Raw genomic sequence first — 27,557 nt, forward strand, 5'->3', positions numbered from 1 at the left:
GCAACCAGTTCAGGGTGTCCCCTGCCCACTGCCTGATGATTGCTGGGATGGGCTCCAGCACCCCCGCAACCCTACTGAGGATAAGCGGTGCAGCTAATGAGATGAGATGAGATATTGCAGCAAAGGAAAATACATAATGACCACAAGTAAAATGAGAATTGACAAACTTAAAAACTTAAACCCTAATTAAAGCCGTCTTGTAATTTACTTCATAATCATGTAGGCAAAATTATTTTATAATAATACCAACATACAATTTAAAACCTATTTAATGTCTCTTCAAGTCTGATTCATCATCTGATACACCAAAGAGTTGTTTCCCTCTTCGTGCTTTTTTGTGTTTGTTTATATCTTTCAGGATGACTTTGTTTTCTCCATTCTCTAACATTCATTTATGGTACCATGAGTGAAATTGTGTGATAATGAGATACAATCTAATGCCTTATCAAATATGAGCTGGACCGCTGGTCTTGTGGTTATTTAGAGATCTTACCGGCTGTGGTTGTTGATCTGTATTGCAGTAGGCCGCAAGGCTTTGAGGCTAGGACCTTAGCTTGGCCTTTTGGCTGAGAGTAAGAGTCCCGGCTCCTAGGCCTTGCAGCGTATTATGAACTGACCGATAACGGATAATGGATAATGAATAAAGAAGACAGAACAATAACCCTTAAAAAAATCAACCGTCACAACCCGGGTTCGAATTTTGTTGCATACCGATATGGATGGGAATATTTTTTAAATGATGAATCATTGCACAAATAAGGTAACAAACCTTATGCATAGTGCGCACGTATCCTTGGAGTTCTTTTTCGTTAAAAAAAATAGTGTGTTTTACACAAATACTGTATTTTAAATCCCCAGAGTCAAGAAGAAACACGTTTATGTGTTTATATTCTTTGTTTTTAATTGTTAACATTTCCCTCAGTCTTTTGGGGTTCACACCTGCCCTCGGGTCTGCTGGCGGATCCATTCCGCGAACTTGACCACTCGGGTGTAAACGCCGGGTCGGTTCTGCCTGGCGCAACCTTCTCCCCAGCTCACGATGCCCGCCAGAAACCAGCGACGGCCACGATCCTGGCACACTAAAGGGCCCCCAGAGTCCCCCTGAAAATAAAAAACATTTACGATGACAATTTAATGGACAGTTATTATTTTATATCAATAAGTACTGAATAGAGTTTCTTATAATGTATATAAATTATGCGTCGCTCAAGCTCCATCTCTCCTCTTGACTACTCTAAAAGAGCACACATTTTCTTTGAGTGTCTCCAATGCTTATGTCCAGTAGGAAAACGATAGCACTACCTAGTGGTTAAAGCATTAATTGCACACAAAATCTAATGTAATTCAAAGTTTTTTTATACTCTTTTCAACTGTTAATTTTTATTTTACATTTTCAGGAACCAATTTGACCCTCCTGGCAATGGATTTCTCACAAAGTGCCACTGGAATGCTCTTCCACTTCTCCATGACAACATGACAGCCGGTGCGATATTCCAGAGTTTGTTCTTCTCTACCTTCCAATAGAGCACCGATGTCAAACTCACGGCCCGCGGGCCACATCCGGCCAGGCGTACAATTATATCCAGCCCGCAAAATCCTTTTATATACATCTACTAAAATGGCCCGGGTCCATGAAACCCTGATAACTTTCAAATTATACTCGGATACTAAACACCACAATGGCCGAGAAAATTATGTTAACTGACATTGCCGGTAAACCCGTGTGTCTTATTTGAGGAGATTTTGTGGCCGTAATTAAGGAATTTGATGTAAAACGGCACTACAAGAAAAAATTTCAGAGTAAGCTGAAAAACCTTGAATCCATAGAAAAGATACAGAAAGTTGAAGAGTTAAAGAAGAATATGAACAAGTTTTTCACTAAAACAAAATTCCCACAGTGAAAAGCACAAATTTTATTTATATTTTCCGTTTTTTTCACATTTTCATTTTTATAGTTTTGACAGGAGATATTTTTATGGGGAGCAACGATTTTTAATTCATTTAACGTTTAAGTTTGTTTATTCTGGAATAATATTCCGGAATGTTTTGAATTCATATTTATTTATTTATTTTTTTTAAAAAAGGAAAGTGTATTCAAAAAAAGGTTCGGCCCGCGGCCAAAGGTGTGGCTTGAGTTCTGGCCCTCTGTGGTCAGTCCATCCCCTTTACCTTTAGTCTCTTTAGAAAAACTGTGGTCATCTTAGAAGTGTATTTGGGATCATTTTAAGGCTAGAACATTGCCCTGCGACCCATTCCTGGAGGGAGGTGATCATTTTTTGCTCCAATTTTTCAAAGTACATTCCTGAGTTTGTGTTTCCCATAATGAAAAGCAACTCTTCAATTCCAGTTGCACCCATGCAGCCCCAAACCATGACATTCCCAACACCATGCTTGACTTCAGACACGACACAACCATGTTTGTACTCCTCACCTGGTTGCCGCCACACATGCTTCAAACCATCTAAGCCATATTAATTACTGTATATCTATACAGTAAGTCGTGGCCTTTATTGACATACTTATTTTCATTGCGTCAAAGGGATGTTTCTTTAGTGATGTTCTAATAAAACACATTATATAGCAATTGAAAATAATAAATAATACAGTAATAAGATAAGAAAAGATCAAAGCGGCGCTGCCACGAGCAGCTGCCTTTTCCAGCAGCTGCCCTGTTATCTCTTACTTTTAGTGATTTATTGTTTTATTGTCTGCTCCTATCTTCGGTGTTTTTCTTCCCGTTTTGACAACTACACTATGGATTACACATGGGTTTTAGCGCACAAAAATGTGTTTATTCAAGGAATCAACTCCTTGCCCTGAAGAATTCTCGTGCCGGCGTGATGAAGGGGCCTATCGTGGAAGAAGAGCCGGAGCTAGCTAAGCGGCTAGCGGCGTTATAAGTCTTCGGTACCATCCATAATCATGGTAAATGCGAACTCACTACCAAATAAGATCATCGAGTGCTGGTGGAAAACATCGAAGCGCACAGGGAGCGCAGTTGCTGTGTTTTGCGGAAACGTGGCTTACGTTTAGCATTCCGGACGCTAACGTGTAGCCACCCGGAGCTACCTGGCTTCAACGCCGCTATACAGAGACACGAAATCCGGGGGGAATCGGAGAGGAGGCGGACTTGCTAACACGAGGTGGTGTATCCCTGGATACACTTTCACTAAAGATATCCATCTGAAAGAAAAGATTTCCATCTGCCGCAGGGATGTCGAACTTTTGGACTAGCGTGACGTCATCCACTCCGCTACAAGCACCCCTAGGGCATCATGTTAATCTGTTAATAAACAACACGGTAGACTGCTGGAAGTGTGAATTTCCCTACGGGGATGAATAAAGTATCTATCTATCTATCTATCTATTAAACATCATAATGACATTTCTGTAGAAATGTGAGGGCTGAACTCACTTTTGTGACATACTGTACCATTGTATCATATTTGGTCGGATTCAGGTCGGGTTTGAATCCTTGCGAGCCAGGTCGGACGTTTTTAGGCCCGATTTTACTTCTACTGTGAAATAATAAATAAACGTGTAGCGCCTTCAAAATTACAAGACTGACTATTTTATAGAGTTGTCCCTTTTTTTGTAATCCTGAGGTAAGTGAAATCGGCAATCAGAAATTATAAGAAAAATTATATTATTCAAGATCAATTGCTACCCTGTGTTTAAGCATTGAAAAATATAAAATCGACAAACAGAACTCGCCTGGCAGGCATCGACACCGCCCCTCAAATTTCCGGCACAAAGCATCCTGGGAGTGATGGCGTCGTCGTAAAACTTGTTGCAAGTGTCCCTGCCGATGATGCGAACGGAGGCCTCCTGCAAGCGTGAAGCTAGCTCCCCTGCCGTGAAAACACCGCAAAGTCGTTGGGCTTCCAAAGCACTCATCCAATCACATCACAGTGTTACCTCTTCATACGAGCTGAATTCGTTCCAGCATCGTGCTCGTAGCTCGAATTGCTCATGTAACAAGCAATTTTTTTCTAGTATGAAATAATTTAAAACAAATTGGTTTGTTCCCAACCTCATGAAAGCATCAATGTGAACCCCTAATAGCTATAAAACACAGCTTCTTGAGCACTAAAGCACATTATATAGCAATTAAAAATGATAAATAATACAGTAATAAGATGATAATAACAACAACGAATATGCAAGATTATTATGAGCACCTACTACGGAGGAAGTCTGCGTAACGCAATGCTACTGAATTACCTTCTGTCATCTTTTTTCGAGGAATAAGAAAACCTCTCGTCCTTGGAGATTTGTATCTGCCTCCCTTTCAAAATATTACAGAAATACATTAGGCAAGTGTTATTAAAAATAACTTTCTGGATGTTTTTTTTAGCAGCAACTTAGCCAACACCTCTCTAATCTCAGCTTCTCTGATTCATCCTCCTCTTTGCTGTTTTTCAACAGGAATCTAACCTCACTTAAAAATGATTGCAGCGAAGCTCTGCGTAAAATCGTCCGCGGCTTTGTGATCGGCACTCGCTGCTTCATTTTTGTACTCCTTAGCTTGGTCACTCACACGAACACCGCACTTGTGATTTTCTATCATTTCTTCCAATCGTCAACATTTTCCTTTTTTTCTCAGACACATTACCGCTTCCCTTTTGGTACCCATGGCTAAATTCACAAAAATGAGATACTATAAACATGTAACATCCTACATGCCCACATTTCTTGAGTAAATATTGTGTAAAATATAACCTTTATCTTCTTTGTTTCCTTTTATCCTCACTGTTAAATGTGAACCTGGAGTGCCACGTCCAATTTTGTTGTCACCAGGGTTGGGTAGGGTTACTTTAACTGGATTACTTTCAATTACTTTTGGATTACTCCAATACCAAATATGCTAATAAAAGACAAAAGAAACTAAATATGAATAAAATGATGACTCACAACACGTGGTAAGCTTTCTCTCCTGGCTTTGATCTGTTTGTTCTCCGGCAAAACTAACATAAAATGCGACAGAAACAAAATGAAAATAACAGCTTGCCAACATCATTTTTGCCGTTCCATGTATTCCGTTACTCCCCAAGCCTGCACCAAATTTAGTAATTTTATTCATATTTAGTTTTTGTCTTTTTTTTAGCATATTTGGTATTGGAGTAATCCAAAAGTAATTGAAAGTAATCCAGTTAAAGTAACCCTACCCAACCCTGGTTGTCACAATATGTTCAACCCATTTTGTAACAATGACAATATAGGTATATTCTATTTTATTCTATTTTAAAATGCGGTTAAAGAGATACGATCAAAACAAACTTGCGGCAGAATACAAGTTCTCTATAGGTATAACCAGGGGCACTGAATCAGGTGCCTGATACTGTAGGAACGGCAGTTGCTAAGGAGGTAAGCGGTCGCAAGTTCGATTCTCGGCTCCTCGGTGTTATATGTCGTAGTGTCGTTGGGCAAGACACTAAATCCCTAAATCCCCAATGCCTCCGATAAGTAGATAGTTGCCTTGCATGGCTGAGTGTGTGTGAATTGTAAAACGCTGTATAAATGCAGACCATTTACGTTTGTTGGAAGGCGCAAGGACAAACTGTTGGTGGCGGTGAGCAGTCTCTAGTGGTCACCTAAGGAACTGCTTGTGAACTAGATTTTCCTTTGTATGGCTAGCAAGATTCACGGTTCATGAATTCATAAACCAAACGGGTTGTAGTGTGTGGGCAAGTATAGCCTGGCGCACCCATTACGCTCTATGAATTGGATAGTACTGGTTTCCATGGTTACCAATTGCGGGAGAAGCCTCCTGATCTGTCTCAGATACAGCACCTTCAACATCTAATCATAGTCGTTTTTTAGTGTAAAGCTTGTTTTTGTTTAAATAGACATATTATACACATAAGCAATACTAACCAAATACTATTTCGTTATTTCAATTTTGGATCCGGGGTGCAGGCGTTCGTAACGCATTAGCTACATCTCATCTCATCTCATTAGCTGCACCGCTTATCCTCAGTAGGGTCGCGGGGGTGCTGGAGCCCATCCCAGCAATCATCGGGCAGTGGGCAGGGGACACCCTGAACTGGTTGCCAGCCAATCGCAGGGCACACAGGGACAGACAACTCGCTCGCTCATCCACACTTAGGGACAATTTGAACCGGCCAACTAACCTGACATGCATGTTTTTGGAATGTGGGAGGAAACCGGAGTGCCCGGAGGAAACCGACGCAAGCACGGGGTAAACATACAAACTCCGCACAGTAAGTCCGGTAGCTGGATTTGAACCGACACAGGAGGTTCCCAAGACCTTAGAACTGTGCCGCACACACGCTAACCACTGCGCCGCCGTGCTGCCCGCATTAGCTACATATTATCATAAAATTTGAGCCCCTGCTAGACGGTAATTTTACCCACTCCAAAACAGGTTAATGTAGTATCCCAGAGGTCTACTCCACATTTTTATCCACTTAAGCAATTCCTCCTATATCTGCGTATTATTTATTATTGCAAAATCTGTTGCGGCTTGGTCATCCTGGAAGGGGGATTAGCTCCTGGAGGTCCCTTCTTTAAGTTTCTTCGTTTTCCTCATGTTGAGGTTTTTGAGTTTTTCCTTGCCCTCATGTAGGTTTCAGATCGGGGGATGGTGTCAAAATAGTCTGTAGTTTGCAATAAACTGTGGTCTGTGATGCCAATTTGAGACTCCTTGTGATAAAAGGCGTCACAAATAAACATGACTTGACACAAATCATTTGTATTGATCCTCCTTAGATTCCAATACTCACTGGTTTCAATGAGGCAAACAAGAGGGCACATGACTTGAAAAATCTCATTCCTTAAAAATATTGCCTCAGATGGTTGAATGTTCTTTTTAATCAATTTTTTAATTTAAACGGTAATCACGTTTATCCTTATTTTGTTGCAAACAGTGTTTGCAACGTTGTTATCAATGGGAATAAACACAATTCAATTCTATGAAGGAGTTCCTTTCAAGTCAGCTAGTGAGTCATCTGAGACTGCAAAGACCAAAACACTTAGAAATTAAATTATCGTCTAAAAGACTCATTTTAAACTGGTCACATGATCAAGCAATTAGCCGCCTGCTCATATGAAGAGGTACCACTGTACATCTGTTTTTTGTTTTGTTTTCTTTAGTACCGTCCTCGGCGAGGACGCCCCATCCGGTGACGTAGCAGCTAACCGCCATGGCGAAGGCGTGCGAAGGGGCGGGCACGCACGCCGGTCGCACCATCTCGTTGAAGAAAACGGGGGCGGCCAACTCCACCAGGGCGATGTCGTAGTCTGACGTCAGTTGCTCGTAATCCGGGTGCGGCACAATTTGACGTACCGGTCGGATGGCAGAGGCCGTGGCGCTTTTCCCCGCCGCCATCGAGCGCATGCCCATATAGGCGCGCCAAGAACGAGGATCCGAATACCTGCAAAGAGCAAAGGCAGTAGAAAGCGTTTATACTAGGGACGCATCATTATTATTGGTCCTATAGTCATTAAAGCGATAATGGCTAAATATGACATCAGTAATGAGCAAAACAGAAAAAAGACCCCATAATGTGTCACTTATAGCTCTGCTGTAATATTCAAACAACCTAAACTATATGTTAAATTCTAAACATGTATGATCCTTTTTGGAATATATCTATCTTGATTTTCTATAAAAGTAGTAGCACAACTTGGTCATGTCTCTTCTCTACCTCTCTGTAATGTGTGCAAGGCACTAGAGAGCTGGGCCATAATCAGTTGACACTACTTGTTAGGAAGATTCCAATAATTTAGGATCCTTACTAGAATATATTTGTATTTTCTATCAAAGTAATGGCACAACTTGGTTGTGTCTCCTCTCAACCTCTTCATTTTATGTGGGGCACTGTGGAGCTTGGCCTTCTCAGTCGACAATACTTGTTTAAAAGATTCTAAGCATTTTCCTTCCTCATTAGAAAATATTGATTTTCTATAGAAGAAATAGCACAACTTGGTCATGTCTCTTCTCTACCTTCCCATATTGTGTGCGAGGCACTGGAGAGCTGGGCCATAATCAGTTGACACTACTTATTAGGAAGATTCCAATAATTTATGATCCCTACTAGAATATATTCGTATTTTCTATCAAAGTAATGGCAAAACTTAGTTGTGTCCCCTCTCTACCTCATCAAAATATGTGGGGCACTGTAGAGCTTGGCCTTCCCAGTTGACGCTACTTGTTTGAACTGATTTTAAGCATTTCCCTTTCTAATTAGAAAATATTGGTTTTCTATAGAAGAAATAGCACAACTTGGTCATGTCTCTTCTCTAACTCTCTATAATATGTGCAAAGCACTGGAGAGGTTGGCCATAATTAGCAGACAGAACCTGTTAGAGAGATTCCAAGCATTTAGGTTCTTCATTAGAATGTATTTGGATTTCCATAGAAGAAGTAGCACAACTCTGTCGTGTCTCTTCTATTGTTAATGGAATGTGTGAGAGACTCTGGAGAGCTTGGCCATAATCAGTCTACACTACTTAAAAGAAAAAATCCAAGGATTTATGTTCCTTATTAGAAAACATTTTGATTTGGGTCATGTGTCCTCTCTAGCTCATCATAATGTGCGTGGGACACTTGAGACCATGGATATAATCAGTCAAAAATACTTATAGGATTCTAAGCATAAGGCTCCTCATTCAAATTGATTTTACAGAAAAATAGTAGCACAACTTGGTCGTGTCTACTCTGTCCCTCTCTGTAATGTGTGCAACGCACTAGAGAGATTGTTCAGGTGATACTACCTGGTAGAAAGATTCTAAGCATTAATGTATGATATTTTTGTCGCACTGCTGTGTTTATGTTAATAGTAATTTAAAGTTTATTGACTGCTGTGCTAGTTTATAGAGATTGACAGCAGATAGCTGCAGATCCTGTCTGTAAAGGAGTGTTAATCGCCGCACAATGTGTTACTTTACTTAGACATTTCCCCGCTGATTCTGCCAAGACTGATTATTGCGCATCACTAAGTCGCACCTGGAGTATACGTCACATTTTGGTTAGATTTTTATTTTTTGAAATAAAATCCAACATCAAAAACGTACATGTCACCTTCAAAGGAATTTGAAAATAACCATAAAATAATGAACAACAGGCTCAATAGGTGTATAGTATACTGAACTAATGTTACGTGACTTACTTGGCTGGCAATGTCAGAAACAACGTAAAATACGGTTATTCAGATAACAACTCCCCCAACTTTGGAGGTAGACAATTCGCCGCTTTCTCCTTCTGCTTCTACGTCGCTTACATCAGACTGTCACCTCTGATTCTCGCTGATTCCAAACTTTCTTTCTGATGCTCGATTGCAGTTTTCCGCTGCATATTCCACCATTTGCATCTTGTAAACTGCATGGTATTACTTTCTTTTCTGTGCCATTTTTGTTCAGCTCTTCTTAGTTGTTTTTATACATTACCAGTGTTGAAAAATGTTCACCCCACAACGGGACAGAGTTGAAATCATCAACACATGCTTAGAACGCCCCCTTGTGGTTTTGGGTGAAAATAACATGTAAAATGATATATGGGTAAAAAAAGGTAAAAAAAAAAAAAAAGGTAAAACTAATAACATAATATAATAATGTGTTAATAATTTCACATACAAGTCTCACAGATGTATAAGTCAGAGCCCAGGCCAAACTATGAAAAAAACAGACTTATAGTCGAGAAAATACGGTAGATGACGAGGTATTTGACTACCTAAGAGTCATAATTACTTGCACCACTTACCCGAGCTACATTAATCTCAATATTTTGATTTAATGAAACAGTCGGATTACCTGGTCCGCACCAGTGCTAAGCCAGCTACTCGGCGAACCACGGAGGATCAGGGCTCCGCAGTTTTTAAAATGTAGGAAAAATGTAGCGGCTTGTAGTCCAGAGTTTAGTAGTAAAGTAAGTAAAAGTTATCAGTATGAGTCTCTAGAAGCAAGATTTTGTCCATCATCATTACCAGTTCAGTTCTGATGCATTCCTAGCTTATACTCACTTGATGGTATCCGAATCCTGGAAGCAATGCGCGGCCGAGACCAGCCAGCGCGCGGCTAGCAAGGTTGCGCCGCAAACGTGACCGAAACGTTCCATCTGGAGGCTAACCTGCCACGGCCACGAGCCCGGCAACGCGTCCATGCCGCCCACGATCCGGGGCCTCAGCCGGGGACGCACGCCGCAGCCTGAGATCGCATGGTGGCGGCGATTGTGATTCGAAAATTTATAATTGGAAAAAAATTGCAATCAGAAGAATGGGCAAGAGAAAATGTGTCGGTAAATTGAATTGTAGTTTACATATAAGCTTAAAAATAGTATTGTTACAACATCAATATTTTATTGTTTTATATATAGTGTCAAAGATTTTTTAATAATTACTCAGTGGAAATGAATTGCTATGACAAAATTTGACAAAATGTATATCAAATACTCAAAATAACTCAAAATGCAACAATAAAAATCCAAAATGAAATAATGAGAAAATAAAAGAGAAAAATCAAATTTAGTTTAATTAATAGAAAAAAAATAGGTTAATTGAACACAGTGAAAACTTTATCAATAAATAACGTTCATAAAAATTGATACTAAAATAATTAAATGAAATAAACTCAAAGCAAAAACAAAGCGAGTTACCCTAAATTAAATGAAACAAAAGTTAAAAAAGAAAAGGAAATATGAAAAAATAACACTAGAAAAAGTAAATTAAAGTGAGTTTCATGAATAATAGCAATTTTAAAAAAAAATATTTTTTTTCCTCTCGTAAAATGGGAAAAAAAAATCAGTTTATTAGAGATTTTTGAAAAATATGGAATTACAAATTTAATATACATTTAGAACTATAAAGTCTATTAAAAACTAAACAATAAAATATATGAATAAGATAACAAAACCAAATAAGCATTTAAAAGAGAAAATAACTTTGTGTTTCGATTTAACAAATAATTTTCAATATTAAATAAAAATGCTTCCAAATTAAAAGAGTGAGCTAGTTGAATATAAGAATCTAAAAAAATCTCAACCAGAAAAAAAAGGAAAACATTTTAATCAACATTAAAAGCATTAAGCATGCATAATGTATTCGCAAATCCTGATCCATCCCCTTACCACAGCGGACCTCATCGGACCCGTCCTGGCAGTCTTTGATCCCGTCGCATTCGGGGTTGAGTTTGCTCACACACTTTCCGTTGGTGCATTTGAACGAGGACGGAGAGCAACCTTTAGCGTCTGCAGGAGACACACGGACACCCCCAAATACTCGTAACGGATTCAGAAAATAGCGGTGGCTCACACGCTCTGGTGCAGTTCATTTCATCGCTGCGGTCTTTGCAGTCCACGATGCCGTCGCAGACTGAAGACTTGGGCAGGCAGGCTTTGTTGGCACAGGCATGGGAACATTTGCTTCCTGGAAATATACTCAGTGAGGAGAATTATCTTTGTGTATGTGATGTCTTTTCCGGACTATAAGGGGGCATCCGAAAAACCAAAACTCGCCGGAAATTTCAACGAGTGCCTTAAATGCTTACAAAATTGTTAATTCATTACTCTACTTGTCCAATTATTATTCAGTCGAGCAAATGTATCACTGCCCACAAGAAATTAGCATTTGGATTTTTGTGCAACTCTAAGCCCTTACTGTAGTTTTCGTTCCATGAGTTTTATAATCCGGCAGGCTCCCCACCGGGCTCGATTCCCGTTGCATCCAATGTTATGCAATTGTGATAAGTGATCTATTCCGACTGATCAATCATTGCACAAATACAGTACTTTTTTTTATTTTCGTGCATCAACCATCACCCTTACTGTAGTTTCCGTTCTATGGGTTTCATAATCCGGCATGCCTCATCTATGAAAAAAATGGCAAAAAAGCCTATTTTTGGGTGGGTGCGCCTTATAATCCGGTGCGGAATATAGGGTTCACATATGTGTGCGTTTACTCACGGCATTTGCCGTCCTCGCTGCTGTCCATGTGAGTTTTACACTGGCCGTTCTCGCACAAGACCTCACCGGGCCTGCACGACGCTGGGCGAAAAAAACAACGCTGTTCTCATAGTCGACAATCACATATAATTTAAGGTGCCAATCGGGCTTTGTGCCTTTGAATTACAGGACTGATACTCACAGATCTCGGGCAAAAAGGTCCGGTAGTGTAGAAGGAAGCCCCGGTGAGTGGCGGCTTCGTCCGAATGGAAGTGGACGGAGAGTGGAGATGAGTAGAGCCGCCTTCTGCCACTGTCTGATACTTGGTTGCACAATCTAGACCAAAGGGTTGCAAATCAAAATGTTGAAAGAGCCACATTGGACCAAAAAAGAAAAAAACAAACATATGTTTGGGACCCAATAGAACGGCAACATATACTGCATATATAGATATGTATACTGTATATGTATGTTTATGACCCTGGAACCAGGCCAATAAGGGAAGAGCTAGACGTCACCTGATCATTTCAATTCACATTGCTTGTTTAAAGTGGTAGAGGGGGGAAATAGTACAAATATATTAAGTAATGCTATACTTGAGTTTGACTATTTTTGGTATATAAATAAATTATAAGTATATATTAGCATAAGAAGGGCGGCCAGGCGGCCGAGTGGTTAGCGCTTCCTCGGCACAATTCTGAGGTCATGAGATCGAATCTTTCTGTATGGAGTTTGCATGTTCTCCCCGTGCTTGCATGGCTTTCCTCTGGGCACTCAGATTTCCTCCCACATTCCCCAAAAGATGCATTTCATTTTAATTGGCTAGTTCAAATTGTCCCTAGGTGTGAATTAGCGAGTGAGTTGTATGTCTCTGTGTGCCCTGTGACTGGCTGGCAACCAGTTCAGGGTGTCCCCTGCCCACTGCCCGAGGATAGCTGGAATGGGCTCCAGCATCCCCGCGAACCTACTGAGGATAAGCGGTGCAGACAATGGAGTAGTATAATAACATTTTTTCACAAATTGTATAATTTTTCTTTTGGTTTTTATTTTAATTAGGATATTTTTATTATATTCAATACAATATGATATAATTGTATTACATACAATATAATATATGCATAATTATATTGTTACACATTAAAAATGATTTCTTTTTTGTAAAAAATTTTTTCCTATTGGTTATTTAGAATTATATTTCTTAAAAGATGTAAAATGTAAAAAAAATATATTTTTGCTCAATTACATTTATTGATATTTTTATTATTGTTTTTTCCACTTGATATTTTATTTGGGATTTGTATCTTCTAATATATTAAATAAAATATATGTATACATTTACATATTTTAATGTTCACATGATTAATTATCATATTTATTATTTTTTACTAATCTATTTTTTCATTTTCTTTATTTTGTATTAGTATTTTTTTAAATGGTAAATTAATTCGATGTTTATACTTGCATATTTCTATTTTTCAAAATACCAACAATTATAATGGCGGCGCCTTCTGGCTGCGGCTGCATCGACTCGCTACAACGGGTCAGGTGTATCGACATTTCGTTCTGTGTACATTGTTACAAAGAATGACAATACAAAGGAAATTATTATTATCATTATTATTATTATAAACATTTTATGTATTAATTTTCAATTTAATTTAGGATTATTTTCATATTGTCACGGAAGGGCGTGGTGGCGTGGAAGGTGACCGGACCAGAACGTAGGCAGGAGGCATGAAGGGAGAACTCAAATGCGTTGACGATCCATAGGTTTTATTTAATAAAATAAAAGTCGCCCAATACTCCGGGGCAAAACAGAACAATACAGAGTTCCTCCGGCACGAACTCAACAGGACAAGGCATAACAGACTAAAACAGGACAAGGCATAACAGAACGGGATTGTGAATAATGAGTAGTAATGAACCCGCAACCGCAGAGCCCACCATGCAGCCTTAAATACAGATCCACCATTAGTGAAACTGCTTTCAGCTGTTGCCCAGGGGGCGGGGCAGACTGGTCACCAAGGCGACCGTGACAGAGCCCCCCTCTTAAGGGACAGCTCCCGAGGTCCCAAAAAAGAAAAAATTACAACCTCACGCCCCGGAATGGTTCGACGCTCACGATTGGGGCAACCCCGCTTCCTCCTCCGAACACGCAGGAACGGGGAGAGGCAGGCGCCATCTGCGTCGGGCGGATCGGAATCGGCGCTCGGCAGGGGGGAGTCCGGCGGGCAAGCTGGACAGGGGATAACAGACAGGCAGAACCGACGTGAACAGGACAGGCAAAATCAGAACAGGTAAACAGGACAGGCCTCTACAGAAGAGTCGCACTCAGGACAGGCCTCTACAGAAGAGTCGCACTCAGGACAGGCCGATGCAGAAGAGTCGCACTCAGGACAGGCCGATGCAGAAGAGTCGCACTCAGGTCAGGCCGATGCAGAAGAGTCGCACTCAGGTCAGGCCGATGCAGAAGAGTCGCACTCAGGTCAGGCCGATGCAGAAGAGTCGCACTCAGGTCAGGCCGATGCAGAAGAGTCGCACTCAGGTCAGGCCGATGCAGAAGAGTCGCACTCAGGTCAGGCCGATGCAGAAGAGTCGCACTCAGGTCAGGCAGATGCAGAAGAGTCGCACTCAGGTCAGGCCGATGCAGAAGAGTCGCACTCAGGTCGGGTCAGATTCAGAAGAGTCGCACTCAGGGGGTTATCAGATTCAGAAGAGTCGCACTCAGGGGGTTATCAGATTCAGAAGAGTCGCACTCAGGGGGTTATCAGATTCAGAAGAGTCGCACTCAGGGGGGTTATCAGATTCAGAAGAGTCAGACTCAGGGGGGTATCAGATTCAGAAGAGTCAGACTCAGGGGGGATCAGATTCAGAAGAGTCACACTCAGGGGGGATCAGATTCAGAAGAGTCACACTCAGGGGGGATCAGATTCAGAAGAGTCACACTCAGGGGGGATCAGATTCAGAAGAGTCAGACTCAGGGGGGATCAGATTCAGAAGAGTCAGACTCAGGGGGGATCAGATTCAGAAGAGTCAGACTCAGGGGGGATCAGATTCAGAAGAGTCACACTCAGGGGGGATCAGATTCAGAAGAGTCACACTCAGGGGGGCACAGATTCAGAAGAGTCGCACTCAGGGGGGAACAGATTCAGAAGAGTCGCACTCAGGGGGGAACAGATTCAGAAGAGTCAGACTCAGGGGGGAACAGATTCAGAAGAGTCAGACTCAGGGGGGAACAGATTCAGAAGAGTCAGACTCAGGGGGGAACAGATTCAGAAGAGTCAGACTCAGGGGGGAACAGATTCAGAAGAGTCAGACTCAGGGGGGAACAGATTCAGAAGAGTCAGACTCAGGGGGGAACAGATTCAGAAGAGTCAGACTCAGGGGGGAACAGATTCAGAAGAGTCAGACTCAGGGGGGAACAGATTCAGAACAGACAAGACAGGACAGGAAAGACTGAACAAAATCAGTACAGGGAGACTCAAGGCAGGCATGGGAGTCGAACAGGCAGGCATGGGAGTCGAACAGGCAGGCATGGGAGTCGAACAGGCAGGCTTGGGAGTCGAACAGGCAGGCTTGGGAGTCGAACAGGCAGGCTCGGGAGTCGAACAGGCAGGCTCGGGAGTCGAACAGGCAGGCTCGGGAGTCGAACAGGCAGGCTCGGGAGTCGAACAGGCAGGCTCGGGAGTCGAACAGGCAGGCTCGGGAGTCGAACAGGCAGGCTTGGGAGTCGGAGTCGGCCCGACGGGCAGCGGAGTCGGATTCGGACATGCACGCAGGGGAGAGGGAATAGCAGGCAATCGGCACGGGAGTCGGGCAGGCAGGCGTCAATTCTTCGTGGGACCCCATTCGAGGCACAGCAAGGGCCACGACGGGCGGGGCCGTGGTTCGAACGGGCAGGGAAGGCCAACTCAGTAGGCGCCTGCCGAACTGAGCTCTCCAGCTCTCCCCAAGTCGCGCTGGGATCGTTCGCTGAGTTCTATTTGTTGGCTGGTTCATTCTGTCACGGAAGGGCGTGGTGGCGTGGAAGGTGACCGGACCAGAACGTAGGCAGGAGGCATGAAGGGAGAACTCAAATGCGTTGACGATCCATAGGTTTTATTTAATAAAATAAAAGTCGCCCAATACTCCGGGGCAAAACAGAACAATACAGAGTTCCTCCGGCACGAACTCAACAGGACAAGGCATAACAGACTAAAACAGGACAAGGCATAACAGAACGGGATTGTGAATAATGAGTAGTAATGAACCCGCAACCGCAGAGCCCACCATGCAGCCTTAAATACAGATCCACCATTAGTGAAACTGCTTTCAGCTGTTGCCCAGGGGGCGGGGCAGACTGGTCACCAAGGCGACCGTGACACATATATTTAATACCTTATATTCATGTATTTGGACTCCTATATTTTTTCACAACATTAAAAATAATATATTTAGTTTATTGAATAAAATATATGTACATACTTACCTGAATATATTTTTTAATTCACATATTTTTTTCATTTGTTCTGATTTCATGTAGGATTAATGTACTGACTATTTTAATGATGCAATTTCAAAATAGTTCTAGTTTCAACTAATACTTGTATAAGTATTACTTCATGTAGAATAGAATAGAATAGAATATACCTTTATTGTCATGGTTACAAAATGGGTTAACATATTGTGACAACGAAATTGGGCATGACACTCCAGTTTCACACATTCACAGTGAGGTAAAAAACCCAAGAAGATAAAGGAACAGAGAAGATAAGGTTATGAAACAAGGAGGATAAGGTTATAGTTATAATTTACACAAAATTTACACAAGAAATGTCGGCATGTAGGATGTTACATACAGTTTGGTATCGTAAGGGTTTGTGCAATATGCATTTGGTGCAAAAATAGTCATCATAGTGCAAGAAATAGTCAACATATGCATTTGGTGCAAAAATAGACTTCATAGTGCAAAAAAAGATAGTCAACATTGTGCAAGGTGAGCAGTAAACATAGTGCAGTCAACATTGTGCAAGAAACATAGACATGAGTACCATTTACGTTCGTATGATGTTGTGTTTTTGCAAGAGTTTTTCAGTTTTTTGTGCGGTGTATGCGAAATATATTGAAAATTATGCTCAAATGTGTGAAGGGTCTCATTTGACTTCCACTTAATTAATTAGTGAATCATTTTAGATTATTTCAGCATTTTATCTCTATATTTATTTCATGGAATCAATATATTATTATTAATCTATCACATTCCCCTCATGACTTACTTGACACGGCCGACTTCCAGCCAGTCCTTTTCGCATCCGTCCGACCGTTGGATGTCAAGCGTCACAATCGTCACAGAGATCATGTACCCGGGCGATGGTGCCTGAAAGTGAAGAGTGTTCTTCATTTTTTATTTCTCAAATATTTGATCACAGTCAAACAGATACAACTCACTCGTAGTGTCCACTTGCAGTCTATATTGGGAGGGTAATGATATGGATGGTAAGGTGAGGAAATTGAGCCATTCCAAGAGGACACTGACCCTCCACAACCTTAAACAGAAGTCATAGGCCTGTATATTAGAAACAATATATTTCTCAATCGTCTTCATATGAACGCAAGTAAAGCATTGATATCGGCTACTGACCGGCTTTGGAGACAGCCCTGAAATATGCCTTGAATAGGACACCCTCCCTCTGCCGGCCAAAGGAGAAAGTAAGCAGCATGACGTTCCCCGAAGACGTAAGCCTCGGAGCGGGCGGAGAGCCTGGAGACTCGGGCAACCCGCACCACCTGTGCCCGACAAAAGAAATAACAGCGGTAATGCTGTAATCCTTAGTTCATTGCGGTTAATGGTGACCAGACACCACACAATATGCAAAAACCCATGAAGTAAATCTCCCATTTTTAACAACCTGACATGCATGTTTTTGGAAAGTGGGAGGGCGTCGCAATAGTTGACTGGGGATAATGGTTCGCTGCTGCATCAGTGCTGTTCAGTGCGCATAACATCATAGGCGCCGCCGCGAGCGGCAACCTTTCCAACAGCTCAGTGTTATTTTGCTTTTTTTGTGATTTGTTGTTTTAAGTGTCTGCTTTTATCTTCGGTGTTTCTCGTCCCGTTTGACAACTACACTTGGTTTACTTTCTATCCTATGGTTATGGGTTTTAACGCACAAAAATGTGTTTATTCAAGGAATCAACTCCTTGCCCTGAAGAATTCTCGTGCCGGCGTGATGAGGGGGCCCTATCGTGGATGCAGAGCCGGAGCTAAGGTGAAGGCTAAGCGGCTAGCGGCGTTATAAGCCTTGGGTACTGTCTGTAATAATGGTAAATGTGAACTTCTCTACCAAATAAGACCAACGAATTGGCTGTGCTGGTGAAAAACATCAAAGCGTACAGGGAGTGCAGTTTGCTGTGTATTACAGAAACGTGGCTCACGTCTAGCATTTCGGACGCTAACGTGGAGCTACCCGGCTTCAGCGCTGCTGGGACAGACAGAGACACAAAAGCCTGCGGGAAGCGGAGAGGAGGTGGACTCGCTATCTATGTGAACACGAGGTGGTGTAACCCTGGGCACAAAGATTTCCATCTGCTGCAGGGACGTCGAACTTTTGGCCTAGCGTGTGACGTCATCCACTCCGCTGTTGCTAAACTACAACACAGCACCCGGAGGCCATCCTGTTAATAAACAACAAAATGATACCGCTGGAAGTGTGAATTTTCCTACAGGGATGAATAAAGTATCTATCTTCTTTTTAAACAGACAGAACGGGAAAAAAGAGCCACAACATATGACACTAATTCGCTCTCTTGGCTCCCGCTTTCAGTAATAATTTACTAAGAATAACTGAACACAGCCAAAACAGTGCATTTCATTTTAGGCGGGCTACAATGGCCCAATTCATTGGCCCGAACCGGTTAAAAAACTGCCAGCCCCTGCTCAGCATTTGTCAACCAGCGATCTAAGATACGGGCCGCATTGGTGCTGTTCATTTTCAGTGAAAAAAACAAACAAAAAACTGCCACACATACTTGTAGTATTTTGATAGTATAAGTTTTGTAGTATATGCTGACGCCACTATCGGTGTGCGGGTGTGCGTGTGAATGGGTAAGTGTGACACACATTGTAAAGCGCTTTGGGAGGTCATCAGTGATTCGAAAAGTGCTATATAAATGCAAACAAGCATCATTATCATCATCAACAAAAATTTGCTCGATCAGCCCCAGCTCTCAGCAATAACTGACTGGGGATAATGAATTGCAGCCAAAAAAGTGCATTTCATTTTAGGCGAGTCACAATGGCTAGCCCCCTGTTCACATTAGTAGTCGACCAAGGATAAAAGAAGGCGGCAGCACAGGAGTTTCTAACATGAATGAAAGAGGGGGGTGATCTCTGTAGTTAGCAAGGGATTTTCCCTATAGATGCTGTACACCAACAACAGCACCCAGATGATGAAGGTGCTATATCTGAGTCATATCAGGAGGTTTCTGCTGGTACTGGTTTACAGTACACCCAAAATATAAAAGAAAAAACACAGAAAGAAAGAGTTGGCTTGCCTTGTGATGATCTTGTTTTGTAGAGGAAGCAAGAAGTCGTAGGCAGACATCTTGTGAACGCTGCAGCTCGGTGCTATACTGCCACGAAGCGTGACAACAACCAGTTGGATGGCGTGACCGGACGGCACACGGAGACGCCACTGATAATACGGCTTCTTGGGACTTGCTAAGAGCAGGGTGCGGTTTACGCCCTGTTTGGCGTACAGGTCGAAGGACACCGCTTCAGGAAAAAAAAGGAAACAAACATTACGGTTAATTCTGGACTACAGAGCACAGAATTAAACAAATCTCAATTTTGTCTTCATACACGGTGCACCGGATTTAAAGCCACAGGCATAAAAGTGGGGTTGCATTGTTTGTGGTATCCTTAAAAAAGTTAAATCATTCATCCATTATCTTCAGCTTATTCAGGGTTGGGTTGCAAGGCAGCAGCTCAGCAGGGAAACCCAGACCTCCCTATCCCCAGCCACTTCATCCAGCTCATCAGACGGGATCCTGAGATGTTGTCAGGCTAGCCTAGAGATACAATTTTTCCCCGAGTGTCCTGGGACATGCCTGGAGCACCTCTAAGAGGGAAGTGTCCAGCAGGCATAATTATCAGATGCCCGAGCCACCTCAGCTGGCTCTTCTCAATGCGAAGGAGCAGATAGAGTCCCTCCCAAATTACAGAGTTTCTCTGAGGGAGAGCCCAGCCACCTTTCGGAGGAAATTTATTTCAGCTGCTTGTATATAGGATCTTGTTCTTTCGGTCCTGACCCAAAGTTTATGACCATAGGTCAGGGAAGGTATATAGATCGACCAGTAAACCGAGAGCTTTGCCTTTTTGCTCGGCTCCCATCTCACTACAACGGACCTTGTCATGAAAGTGAAATATTTTCTCTATTAAGTATCTGTGCACAACTGAGTTCAAAGAGCACTTATGCTTTTTTTCCCCACTAAGCCCATATGTTGATTTAACCTTTTCCAAAGCCATTTTGGGCACACTTAAATGTTAGGAGGAATGAGCAGAGAGTGGTGGAGAATAACTTTTTCTGCTGTGCTGCAAACCCCAACCTCCCAAATTCTCCTAGGTCATGTGTTTTCGGATCGTGTGACCATTCAAGATGGCGATTTCAAAACTGAAAACATACAGTGTTACCGTGGTGTGTTTTAGGCAAGTACAGCCTGGCGGCACCCATCCCTCTCTCCAGGCCGTTTTTGGGTAGAGGCTTGTTCCCCCATATGAAACAGATAGTACTGTTTTCCATGGTGACCAGTAGCAGACCTTACTTAGATACAGCACCTTCATTACCTGGGCACCGTTCTTTTTTGGTGTACAGGGTCATCAATGAAAAATACAGCAAGCAGGTTTAGTCTTCAACGTATGTCAAGATTGTTGATGTTCACTGTTTTGTGTACTGCTATCCAATGCTAAATCTCTTGCACCCTGGTCATCCTGGAAGGGGGATTACCACATGTGAAGCCCCTTCACAAGGTTTCTTATTTTACTCGTACTGAGGTTTTGAGTTTTTCCTTGCCCGCATGTTGGTTTAAGATCAGGGGATGGTGTAGTTGTAACCTGCGCAGACATTTGATACATCTTGTGATTAAGGGCTATACAAATAAATGTGACTTGACTTGACATGAACAGCGCGCTTTTGTAGAAAAGCAAAGGCTCAAATCGGACCCACTCGAGAAAATGACAGTCCTCGTGGATTAAAGGAAACCCAAGGGACCTGACATTGACGCCGATGACACAAAGAAAAAAAGCGTTGCTTTTGGGATAAAGAACTACCACTGTGGTTCTATTCAAATGCATAAATTTAGGACTTGATCTGTGGGTACAAAAGTCAAAATATTGTGAGTATGTTCTATATACTGTATTGAATAAAGTACCTCATGTCAAACCTTTTTTTCTCCTGTTCAGTATCATATGTATAGCGTTGTCAAAAACTTTACACGAAAAGATAGTACAGTTGAGGATTTCTTTTTCTGGTCCGCACCAGTTCTAAGCCAGCTCCTAGGCCCCATTTGAGGCGATTAGGTGGAGCCCCATGGGCACCGCAGCTGGAGATCTAACACGAGGGCCCGGAATAAGTCCAAACTCACTGTAGACACCCATATGCCGCCACGCATTTACAAGGTTCGAACACCATTTTTTATTCAAGCATATTTTAAGAACTTTCAAAGCCAAATTTCCAATCACTCCACTACAATTATAAGAAGAAATCCAGAGAGAATCATACATTTTGCATAGCAACATACAGTGGAAACTCGATAGTTCGCGGTTCCACTTTTGCGGGTTCAGAGCTTCGCGGGTCTAAAAAATATACCTTACCTTCTCAATAAAAGCATTTATTGACTTGAGCAAGCGCGAGCTTATGTCAACTGGGGACACGGTGTGGACACTCTTATTGTGAAGGGGAGGGGGAGGCCCTGACACAATGCTTGGTCATGGTGAGTTACCGCTTCGCTGCCCCCCCCCTTCAACTCCTCCCACCTCACCCCCTTCTTATGTGGCGCTGTTTATCATGGAGGAACTCGTGTATTTGTTGTAAAAGCCATTCAATGCCGCTAGCTAAAGTATGTTGTTATTGTCAGAAGGTAGCTCTTTCACTTTCATTAAAATGAACACAGACCCTTTTTTTAACTGTTGTTTCCCAAAACGCTTCACAAACACTCATCAGATATCATATTTTCAGATTTTCAGTGTTTTTATTTTCAATCTGTCATCGGTAGAGTTAGCAAGCGAAATAAGCTGCGATGGCTGCATGTGGTTGAGAGCGGTTAATACAATCATACTGAATGGTTCGTAGTGATTTCACTGCAGTCCTATTCCGTGTAAATTGATTATGTAAGACATGGCTACACTTGTGGGTCATGTTTTGGTACATTCAGTTCCAGTGTGAAGAGTTCTGGATGAGTCACCCAATAACTCCTTGCCATCATGCCAGCGATCACTTCGGTTTAATGGCGGGGGGGGGGAGGGGGTATACTGTATACCTGTATACGTTTTTTTAAGCATTTTTGAAGGGGCGCCGCTACTTCGCGGATTTTCACTTTTCGCGGGTGGTCTCGGTCCCCATTAACCGCGATAACCAAGGGATTACTTTATATATCAGTGATATGCGTGTGCATCTGGAGTAAATCGCAAATATATTTGTGAATCCGAACGATACGTGTGTAAATGTTTTGAGAAAAATCTCTCAAATGTAGTCCAGATTTCCATTTGCAGGAACTTCTTCCTATTATAATATACCATTAGGAAACGGTACCTTAACTTTTTGCTAGGGCCATAATGAATTCCCAGAATAAATAGGTAGTCTTTGCACTAATAGACATTTCACGGCACCCTGTTTAGGTCTATAATGCATCAGTCCTCTCTGACGCACCACGTAGGGGGCGGTGACGCTTCATAAGACAAAGCCATACAAACTAATGCCGGCTGTTGTTAATCACGAGGGACTACGAAAAGCAATGGCAAAGTGAAGCAACCAGAGAGCAGTGTCATCATCACTTTTAAGCAGATATGTTGAAAAGGACTTCACGCAAAAATTCCAACACTCCTTGAAAACAAAAAAATTAAATTAAATTTTCAATGATTTCAAAAAGCTATACGAACCATGTACTTAAAGCCGCAAATGTAGGGGGCTTGTAGACAGGAATTTATGGTATCTTAGATTTAAATTTTTCGAAAGGAAGCCTCACCTTGGAAGCCAAGCTGCCACTTCCCCAATTGAGGACTACTTGGATTCTTAATCTTCTCTGCTTTGTCTTCCCATTCATCGGAGTCCAAACCTACAATACTCAAGAGGCATCAGTACCCATTTGTGCATTTAAGGAGGCCGGAAATTAAATGTACCCGCGACATCATCTTTCTCCAAGTAGTAACGCTGCTCGTGTCGGCCGTCCCACGCCATTTTGTTGCTTCCTGTGAGCCGGCGCGGCAGCTTCTCAAATCCGAACTGCCGTAGCGCCGTGGCGATGTGGTCCGGGGCGGAAAATTGACTCCAGTAGAAAACGTTGAGGCCTTCTGTGCCTTCACTGCAACAAATTTTCCTCATTGGTGTTGTTGGAGTCCCGCTACTTTTGCTGCGGCCTACCTGAAGGCGGCGACCCCTGAGCGCAAGTAGTAAGAGCTCCACGGAGAGGACTCGTAGAGTTCTGAAAACTGAAAATTGTTTCGGTTAGGATCGATTCATCATCACAGTTCACGGATCCCTTCACCAAGTGGCTCTTTGTGTGGTGTGTCTTGGGCAAGTACAGCCTTGTAGTGCCCATCCCTCTTTTTTCAGTAGGGGTTTTCCCACCCACATGGTAACCATGGAAACCAGTAACAGGAGAGGCCTCCTCATCTGATTCAGCATCTTCATCATCTGGTCACTGTTATTGGTGGTGTAAAGTTTCCCCCTAATCTTCAGTGACGAGCCAGATCAACTTTTTGTTTCTTCAAAATTTTGAGTAGGTCCGTTTGGTTCACATTCACTTTGTACAATGCATCACTTCTGGTTTTTGTATGTTTTTTTTGAAGAAAATCCCTCAAAAGTACTTACATTATGTCCTTTGACTTCATGACATATTAAAGGCTTTTTGTCCGGTAAAGGACTTTGTGTTTCGTATATTTTTGCATATTGAAATTATTTATGCATTGTTTATTATGTATTTTGATTTTTTCGAACCTCATTTAAGTTTACCTTTTTATTTTATTTAAGTTTGTTTTTTTGACGGACGCACTGATTAACAAATTTAAATTCTGCGTGCTGATTTTTTTAAACAAGATGCGATTCATTGTATTTGATGTAAATGAAAAATACGATAAAGTGTGAAAACCCAAATGTGTATTTACATTATTTTTATGTAAAGGAAAATTAAATTGTATTTACCTTTGATGTGGCGTGACCTGTGCTATTAATTACAAAATAATACTCCTTTCATTGTTTCAGACTGTTTCACCATACTCAAAAAATTAGAGAACTGCAAATCAGTGTTCCAAATGGTTTTGAGTAAGTTCACCATTGTTATCGAAATATTTGAGGACCTGACATGAATTCCGGGGCGGGTCAGGCTCAGATGTCAATCATTACATTCGGGTTGGGGCAGGGTTTGTGCTTGTAAAAATGTATACAATGTGTGGATACTACACTTTAAAAAAAACCTTCTTTGTCCCTCTGTCTCTCTCTCAAAGTGCTGCGCTAAATTCTCAAGGACGCACTGGCGCTGTGATTTTCAACCCGTCAAAATTAATAATGAAAATTTGTCAGTTAATATAACCTCTGCAGACACAGAAATCTGGAATGCAAATGTTTATACAGTCTTGCTTAACTTAGATTTAGTTTCAAGACAGGCTTTAAATTGTTTTTATAGATCAACTCTCCTGCTCCCAAGTACTCACAAATAAATGAAATTTCCGGTTAGCTTTGGGCTTCTAGTTAATTGGTCGGGCTCTGGCTGTGTAGGGCTTCAATACGAGCGGGCCTGGATTTTTAAAGGCCCGATCTTACCCTCTCCCAGTAACTGCCTTCTGTGTGTGGGACACACAGACAATGTTGGTATTGAAGCTTTTTGCTCGTCCTCTCACTAAGGCAGGCTTGTACTCAACGTTGAAAGGAGCCGGATCCCCGAGGACCTTTCGGACCCCCCTCGGAGGGCCACACACACACCGACGAGCTCTTATTGCAGCTTTACATCGAGCAGCAAGACAAGGAGAAGGGAAGAGACTGGGTGAACTCACGTAAGGCTTCAAGGAACGTGCCTGCAGGCGAAACTGCGGCGAGGAGCTGTCGGCGAGCTCCGCAGAGAAGTTCAAGTTGGGGAACTCGACGCTGCCTCCCAGGAAGAACACAGAAGTGGGCCGGGCTGCCGATGAAATTGCGTTTTTTTAGACAAATGAGGTCATTTAGATAAGCGTTTCTCAACATTTTTTGAGGAAAGGCATACTTTGTTACCATTGAAACACAGCGTCCATTGAAAACGTTTAAAAATGCATTTCCAACAACTGTTTTATGTTTGTTTTTTTCTTAAAGAGACATCGGGTATTATTTCGTGCCTCCTGGCGAAAAATCCTCCATTCATTACAAAATGATATTGATCTGAATAATAAGCAAAAAAACATGAACTATCATTTAAACATATACTTGTAGATAAAAAAAATTGGTTTATTATGGATCAAATGAGACTCACTTGGAAGAAGTAGACATGACAACTTGTAGTATGTTGTTGCTATGTTATTATTAGGGTAATAATCGGAAGTAGGGTCGACTTAGTCAACCAATAACAAAATATTTTACAAAAAAAAATCACAATGAACCAGCACTGGTGAGCTATTTTAGAACAGGACTTGGGTCACCTCAGCAGTCCATATGGGGCACCCTGGTGCCCGCAGGCACAACAGTAGGGACCTCTGCACAAGACATTACTGTCAACTATTACACAGTGTCCCTTTAAATTGACAGTCACTGTGGCTCAGAAGATAATACAGAATACAGAATATTCTTTCTCTAATTTTGTATTTTATTTGAGTTTTAACCTGTTTTTCTAGAGAAATGATCAAATTAGCCTCAGTGGAGCAGTTATTACATTCTAACTTTGTTTAAGTTAAAAAAAAAAAAAAATCAAACAATTAAGATTGGTAGAATTTTCTGTAAAATTATTTCTTAGATTTTTTTGCTTTGCAAATTCAAATAGCTTCATCAGACAAATTAAGTCGATGAATATATTTCCCGTCGTGCAATTGCCTACGGTGCAATAAACACGGTTTCAATGACACACTAGTGTGTCCCGGCACATTGGTTTATAATAACTGATTTATATTACAGGCAGGGATGGGGAATCATTCTTGCCAGAGGATAAAGAATATATGAATGCTCTAGCATTGAATGTGTGAGATGGGAGGAATGAAATACATCTTTTTGAAATAGCAGCAACAATATTAGACAAATTAGATATGCCTACATTCTCTCTTTTTTCCCCCGATGACTTGCCTAGATATTAAATTGCAGACTGTATTGCTACATACAAAATCAAATAATATCAAGAACATTGGGACACACCTGCTCTGGCAAAAGCAACAAGATAGTGGTTCAGGCATTTACAAAAAAGTGAAACCGGTGCATTTTAGTTTTACTCACACATTAAGTAGCGTCCAAAGAGACAAACGGCAGCAATGCACGCCAAAACGGAAAAGAACCCTAATGTCAGTCTCCACCGACAGTCGGGAGGCCGAACCTTCTCGGTTTTTGTTGCAGTGTTTGAGAGATGTGCAGACTTCAAGGCTTCCTTTTCGTTCTATGGAACACAAATTTTGAGACGGGTTTTTTTTTTTTGTGGTGGTGGTAAGCACAGGGGTCTTTACCTGCATCCCGGAGTCGCTGGAGCGTCCATTCCCGAAGATGCAGTACACCTGGCAGCGTTCCCTCCTCATGGCGGAGTCCAGGTCGATTCCGGAAAGGCGAATAGCGAGTGAGGCGAATCCCTCCCCTTTCGCTACACCAACCGAAATCTGACCTGGTTTTCATTCACCTGCTCTGCTCTTTAAGTGTGAGCCCCCATCCCACAATGCATTGCATAGCCAGGACAATGAGGCCACTATGCACAATCCTCGTTGACTGATATTTTGGGAAAACTTCCTTTCTTTGTCACAATTTCAGCAGGTTGGATACCTCCTGTCAGACCCCTGCAATCACTAATCTGGCATCGGATGAGTCGATGCTGTACGGAACATTCAATCATCATTAGGTAACTTTTCCCCAACAGTAAGGGCATTTTCAAGGCAGCCATATTGGTGAGGGCAAACTCGGGGGCAGAATAAAAAACAAAAAACAAAGAAAAAATGTTTTTCAATTCCTATGAATACATGTATTCAAATCAATAAGAGGACGAAAGAAAACTGTCCAATGGAGACAATGTAGGGCAAATAAGCCCATCACAACAACTACTACTCCATTCTTCATTTTTCCCTTTTTATGTTTAGCTGTGAACCTGAAAGACACATCCTTACCACCAAGACCTCTTACCCCATTTTTTTTCAAAAGACTCTCCTTTCTGTTCCCTACTAGATTATCGGACTACGTAAGCTTTCGTTTCAGGACTAGGTTTTCCCCTTTTATTTTTCCGTCCACCCTATTGGTCGTGCGTTTTTTTTGTTATA

At 41.9% G+C, this 27,557-nt stretch overlaps 1 protein-coding gene across 1 annotated transcript; it reads right to left on the reverse strand.

The window, feature by feature from the left end:
* Nucleotides 1-933: 933 nt before the first annotated feature.
* On the reverse strand, nt 934-26,889 carry LOC148348442 (suppressor of tumorigenicity 14 protein homolog). Its single transcript, XM_088322863.1, has 18 exons — nt 26,763-26,889; nt 26,620-26,695; nt 25,143-25,267; nt 23,515-23,582; nt 23,277-23,455; nt 23,120-23,224; nt 19,433-19,652; nt 17,520-17,665; nt 17,327-17,424; nt 17,155-17,255; nt 12,102-12,235; nt 11,921-12,001; nt 11,271-11,384; nt 11,087-11,206; nt 9,984-10,167; nt 7,120-7,397; nt 3,715-3,851; nt 934-1,101 (listed from the first exon to the last, which is right to left on the reverse strand). Exons 1-18 carry the CDS (start codon nt 26,829-26,831, stop codon nt 934-936), a joined length of 2,403 nt encoding a protein of 800 aa, XP_088178989.1. The 5' UTR covers nt 26,832-26,889.
* Nucleotides 26,890-27,557: the final 668 nt, after the last annotated feature.

Source organism: Urocampus carinirostris, chromosome 18, assembly GCF_059441175.1.
Source record: "Urocampus carinirostris isolate Australia breed hairy pipefish chromosome 18, RoL_Ucar_1.0, whole genome shotgun sequence".
Lineage (NCBI taxonomy): Eukaryota > Metazoa > Chordata > Actinopteri > Syngnathiformes > Syngnathidae > Urocampus > Urocampus carinirostris.